Source organism: Aulonocara sp. 'chitande type north' Nkhata Bay, linkage group LG4, assembly GCF_057382095.1.
Source record: "Aulonocara sp. 'chitande type north' Nkhata Bay isolate Kocher_YH1m ecotype deep benthic linkage group LG4, A_spYH_male_GT1.1, whole genome shotgun sequence".
Classification (NCBI taxonomy): domain Eukaryota; kingdom Metazoa; phylum Chordata; class Actinopteri; order Cichliformes; family Cichlidae; genus Aulonocara; species Aulonocara sp. 'chitande type north' Nkhata Bay.
In genome coordinates, this window is record NC_141347.1 from 37,671,603 (window position 1) to 37,677,602 (window position 6,000).

The following is a 6,000-nucleotide window of genomic DNA, read 5'->3' on the forward strand; positions in this document are numbered from 1 at the left end:
CTCGGACAACAGAACTGGGTAAAAGCCTTCGGGTGGTTGAAGAGGCACGGACTGGGTGTGACCTGATATTTTGATCTTGCAGGTGAAGAAACATTTTCCCAGTTATTAGCAGACACTGGAGTAACAGCAGACTGAAGAGGGTTAGGATGTTTGCTGATGGTGTCAAATAACAACATCGGATTAATCTTTGTTATCGTTACTCACACTAGTAAAATAAGATGTTGGATGAGTGTGACTAATAACTCCTTCATATGGAGATAGGAAGTCTTGTTCCATCTACCTCCAGGTTTTCTGCACCCTCTTCTTTGGTGGTGGATATGATCACTAATCCAGGGGAAGAACTGGTAATGGATTAATCTGACTTTAAATCTGCAACACGATCCAGAATTCATCAGCATGTATTATTTAACCAGTAAACTGAGTAAATGGTAAATGGCCTGTATTTGTACAGTGCTTTACTAGTCCCTAAGGACACATTCAGGTATCCACCCATTCACACACACATGCACACACTGGTGATGGCAGCTACATTGTAGCCACAGCCGCCCTGGGGTGCACTGACAGAGTCACTGATATCTGAAAAATTAGTTGTTGATGTACTACGGTGAGAATCAGCATCAAGTTCCCAAATACAGAGTGTTGAGGAACTACAGAAGAACCAAATGTTCTGGTTCTGGACTCACATCTTGAGGGTCCCGGACGTCATGAGCTCCGTCACCAGGATGGTGCATTTGTGTCCCTTCAGCGTCGACTTCCAAGAGTCGTAGAATCGGACGATGTTGGGATGCTGCAGAGCTTTCAGCATCTCCACCTCCTCGTTGAAGCGCTGACGCTCGGCCTTGTTCAGACGGTGAGTCTGTTACGACACGAACACATGAACATTTCCAATCATTCGCTCGTCCGTGAATTCAGAGATCAGATCGGCAAAAAACTCCCTGAAAAGCCTTCAGCTAATCCAAAATGCTGCAGCAAGAGTCCTGACAGGGACTAGAAAGAGAGCAGATTTCTCCTGTTTTGGCTTCCTGTTAAATCCAGAATTGAATTCAAAATCCTGCTCCTCACATACAAGGTCTTAAATAATCAGGCCCCATCTTATCTTAATGACCTTGTAGTACCATATCATCCTATTAGAGCACTTCGCTCTCGCTCTGCAGGCCTACTTGTTGTTCCTAGAGTATTTAAAAGTAGAATGGGAGGCAGAGCCTTCAGTTTTCAGGCCCCTCTTCTGTGGAACCAGCTTCCAGTTTGGATTCAGGAGACAGACACTATCTCTACTTTCAAGATTAGGCTTCAAACTTTCCTTTTTGCTAAAGCATATAGTTAGGGCTGGACCAGGTGACCCTGAATCCTCCCTTAGTTATGCTGCAATAGACGTAGGCTGCCGGGGGATTCCCATGATGCATTGAGTGTTTCCTTTCCAGTCACCTTTCTCACTCACTATGTGTTAACAGACCTCTCTGCATTGAATCATATCTGTTATTAACCTCTGTCTCTCTTCCACAGCATGTCTTTATCCTGTCTTCCTTCTCTCACACCAACCAATCACAGCAGATGGCCCCGCCCCTCCCTGAGCCTGGTTCTGCTGGAGGTTTCTTCCTGTTAAAAGGGAGTTTTTCCTTCCCACTGTTGCCAAAGTGCTGCTCATAGGGGGTCATATGATTGTTGGGTTTTTCTCTGTATCTATAAAGCGCCTTGAGGCGACTTTTGTTGTGATTTGGCGCTATATAAATAAAATTGAATTGAATTGAATTGAATCAATGAGGCGGCTCTGACGCAGCTTCGCTGTGAAGGACGCTGAGCCCTCGTACACTAACAGATCTGCTGACAGGACAACATACGCTTCTCACATCACTGCAGAGCATGATGGGAAACCAGCACCAAACACACACACGCCGTCTGTACGACGCGTTTCTTTGGTGTATATTTAATTTTTCTGGTTCACACACACAAGAGCTGTGGCACCAGTCTAACCATTAAACAGACATCAAATCGCACCAAGACATACAATTCAAAAAGTCAAATAAATTACACGCAGATTCAGATACTGAAAAGCAGTAAACTAAAAATACAATATTACAACAAAATAAATAAATGGGACAAGAATACATTTAAAAGGAATAAACTCACAATAAATAAATAAAGTAATTAAAATAATAAAAATACAGTTAGAAATATAAAACAAAATGAATGATACAGGAACAATAAAAGTCATAAGATTTAATTAAACATTTACAAATAAAATAAATGAAATATTTAATGAAATAAAAAATAAAGAACATGTAAATGCTGATTTTAAACCTTCTTGTTTAGACACTGGAGGTTACACGCGTAACCCTGGCTCTGCGTCACAATCAATCTACTCACCACGATTTTCACAATAAAAGCATGAAAATAAAGGACCACTAAGAAAATGTTTATTTGTGTGTGATCTCAGAAGCTGACCAATCACAGGTGAGCACGAAGGCCAGGTGAGAGTGCCTGTAATAATGACCATAAACACAAAGCAGGAAGTTCAGCACAGAGTTGATCTTTGACCTCTTTGCCCTGTGTGTGTGTGTGTGTGTGTGTGTGTGTGTGTGTGTGTGTGTGTGTGTGTTATCAACAGCCAGCAGCTGTCCGTCCAATCAGATACTGTGTACGGTACAACAACGCGCTGAGTCACTGTTAACCCTTTATCACACACGTGCTGGTCTATGTGTCCTTGAGAGGACCGGGCCCCGTGTGTTTTTCACTCTATTAAAGATGAGACGAGAGGACGAAGGACGAGGAAGACAATGGTTTTTGTTGAGCCTGACTGAAGTAGGAGCTTTAAATCAGTCATAAAGTGTTTTATAACCTCACACATAAATTCCTCAGGACAGTCCCTTCGTATTAAACTTCATGCTGTCCTGACTCAGAGCTGAACCTTAAACCACAGACGCTCTCATAAAAACCTAAAAAGACAAACAAACCAACCTTACACTGATCTGGTCTGGGACCAGAGGTCTGCAGGCTCTGATGAAACCCGGTGTGTGACACTCAGCTGTGTGATATTCAGCTCAGCAGGTTTGCATAAACGTTCACTGAGGGGAGAGTCAGTGCTGCTCTGACATGACTGTGCACAGCTGTCCTGCCTGCATGTGTGCAGCAAACGTGTGCTCAGCCTTCATGGCTGTGAGCATGCTGCTCCTTTACTCACAGTCTGAGTAACAGCCAACAGGGGCACGCTCCAGCAGACACAGTGGACTCTTCCATTCACACAGCAGATGTGAACCACAGCCTGAGATTAAAGGAAAGAGACACGGTGACGTGGAGTTCCACCTGGCTGTCACATCACAGTCACTCTCAGTGTCATTGATCTTTCTGAGGTAACTTCACTAATTCCTCCAAACCATCAACGAGCCCATTCCTACAAGACTGCTGGGAGAAGTCCTGCCATTAGAAAGCAGAGCTCTGCCTCCGTGTACACACCTGTGCTCATAGTCCCAGACACACCTGAGCGATACGGACGCTCTGTACCTGAGGACAGCGAGGGGCGTGGCACCTGGATGTGGAAACATCTGTGTGAGCTGTAAATGCTTTGACATTTGTCTTGTTGTGTGAGTCTACCGGAGGTCACTGAGGGTAACAGCCAATCACAGCAGACTTTACATTCACAACCATGAGGATGATTTCATGAAACTGATGTGCTGCACGCCACCTCTGCCCCCTCGTCACACTTTCGCATCCACAGCACCTTTACTACAACAGCACTGACAGAAATACACGGTTTACTTTCAGAGGAACAGGTTTTCTTACTGCAGCGCAGTGAAGCTCTGATATTTACTGTGAGGTCGGAGCAGGTCATGATGGTGACACGAGCGCTCCTACAGACTCAGGATTCAATCGCGTTCACAACGACACGCTGCTGACGTCTCTGACTCGCTTGGAACCGATCTTTGACCTTTACTGTGAAACACTTAAGTATCTGTATCAAGCCTCCATGGAGAATCCTGGCTGACCTGTGACCTCTCAGGAAGTCTCATTTAGGTTCAAAGTTACTTTATTTAGACTTTACAGAGAAATGATGGCGTTTGTCGTCACAAAACACACCTATGTGAACCTGACACACACATGTTTGGTCATCAGGCACGATGAGTCTAATACAACAGTTCTTATTAAGTTGAGTGAGAGGAACAAAGCTGTTTCCATAACGCCTCGCCCTGCATCCCGCAGAGGATGGAGTCATTATTAAAAGTGATAAATCCTCTGCACCTGTTTAGAGTCCAGGGAGGCTAAACAGGCTGCGACTCACCTGTCAGACGGCAGAGGTCTGACCGAACCATGCCACCAAACGAGTCAAATCAGAAACAATCAAATGATTACAGGGAGTGCAGAATTATTAGGCAAGTTGTATTTCTGAGGAATAATGTTATTATTGAACAACAACCATGTTGTCAATGAACCCAAAAAACTCATTAATATCAAAGCTGAATGTTTTTGGAAGTAGTTTTTAGTTTGTTTTTAGTTTTAGCTATTTTAGGGGGATATCTGTGTGTGCAGGTGACTATTACTGTGCATAATTATTAGGCAACTTAACAAAAAACAAATATATACCCATTTCAATTATCTTGGACGCGTGTGATGGAGCATTGTCCTGCATGAAAATCATGTTTTTCTTGAAGGATGCAGACTTCTTCCTGTACCACTGCTTGAAGAAGGTGTCTTCCAGAAACTGGCAGTAGGACTGGGAGTTGAGCTTGACTCCATCCTCAACCCAAAAAGGCCCCACAAGCTCATCTTTGATGATACCAGCCCAAACCAGTACTCCACCTCCACCTTGCTGGCGTCTGAGTCGGACTGGAGCTCTCTGCCCTTTACCAATCCAGCCACGGGCCCATCCATCTGGCCCATCAAGACTCACTCTCATTTCATCAGTCCATAAAACCTTAGAAAAAACCAGTCTTGAGATATTTCTTGGCCCAGTCTTGACGTTTCAGCTTGTGTGTCTTGTTCAGTGGTGGTCGTCTTTCAGCCTTTCTTACCTTGGCCATGTCTCTGAGTATTGCACACCTTGTGCTTTTGGGCACTCCAGTGATGTTGCAGCTCTGAAATATGGCCAAACTGGTGGCAAGTGGCATCTTGGCAGCTGCACGCTTGACTTTTCTCAGTTCATGGGCAGTTATTTTGCGCCTTGGTTTTTCCACACGCTTCTTGCGACCCTGTTGACTATTTTGAATGAAACGCTTGATTGTTCGATGATCACGCTTCAGAAGCTTTGCAATTTTGAGACTGCTGCATCCCTCTGCAAGATATCTCACTATTTTTGACTTTTCTGAGCCTGTCAAGTCCTTCTTTTGACCCATTATGCCAAAGGAAAGGACGTTGCCTAATAATTATGCACACCTGATATAGGGTGTTGATGTCATTAGACCACACCCCTTCTCATTACAGAGATGCACATCACCTAATATGCTTAATTGGTAGTAGGCTTTCGAGCCTATACAGCTTGGAGTAAGACAACATGCATGAAGAGGATGATGTGGACAAAATACTCATTTGCCTAATAATTCTGCACTCCCTGTATTATTATTATTTATTAAACGTGACAAACTTCATCTAATATTCTCTGTTAGACGGTATCAGGAAGTGACACGATGCAAACAGGCAGACAGAAAGATGAGAAACACTGGATTCCTCAGCAGCTGTGCTGGCAGAGTTTAAACAGGTCTGTTTTCATCCACCTGCTACAAGTTTATTAACACTTTAACTGGATTATTCTGACAGAACGAGCTCACAGATGAGTAAAGCGCTGCAGTGTTTGGGAGTATGTGGCGTCTACAGCTGCTGATAACGGTGAAGGTAAAGTTGGGAGGCAAACCCATCGAAGCTCACCTCCGTTTATCTCACAGGCGTGCCGCGCCCTTCGGCAGTATCTATGGGCGTCTCCGGCCGCCAGCTTGCTTTCAGTTAAACAGAACCAGCTCGTCTAACGTCGTTTCACACCAAACGCCGAGCAAAGCTTCGCCTCGTGTTGCTCGC

General features: G+C 44.4%; 1 protein-coding gene across 3 annotated transcripts in view; it reads right to left on the reverse strand.

The window, feature by feature from the left end:
* LOC147333299 (serine/threonine-protein kinase WNK4-like) overlaps window positions 1–6,000 on the reverse strand; it is a 31,220-nt gene that overhangs the window by 22,039 nt on the left and 3,181 nt on the right. For 2 of the 3 annotated variants that reach the window (XM_086290382.1, XM_086290383.1), the window contains exons 3-4: window positions 684–856; window positions 205–324 (exon numbers count right to left, since the gene is read on the reverse strand). In XM_086290382.1, coding sequence (XP_086146508.1) covers window positions 205–324; window positions 684–856 — 293 coding nt within the window. The remainder of the gene's footprint in view (window positions 1–204; window positions 325–683; window positions 857–6,000) is intronic. The other variant, XM_086290384.1, reaches the window with a different exon arrangement.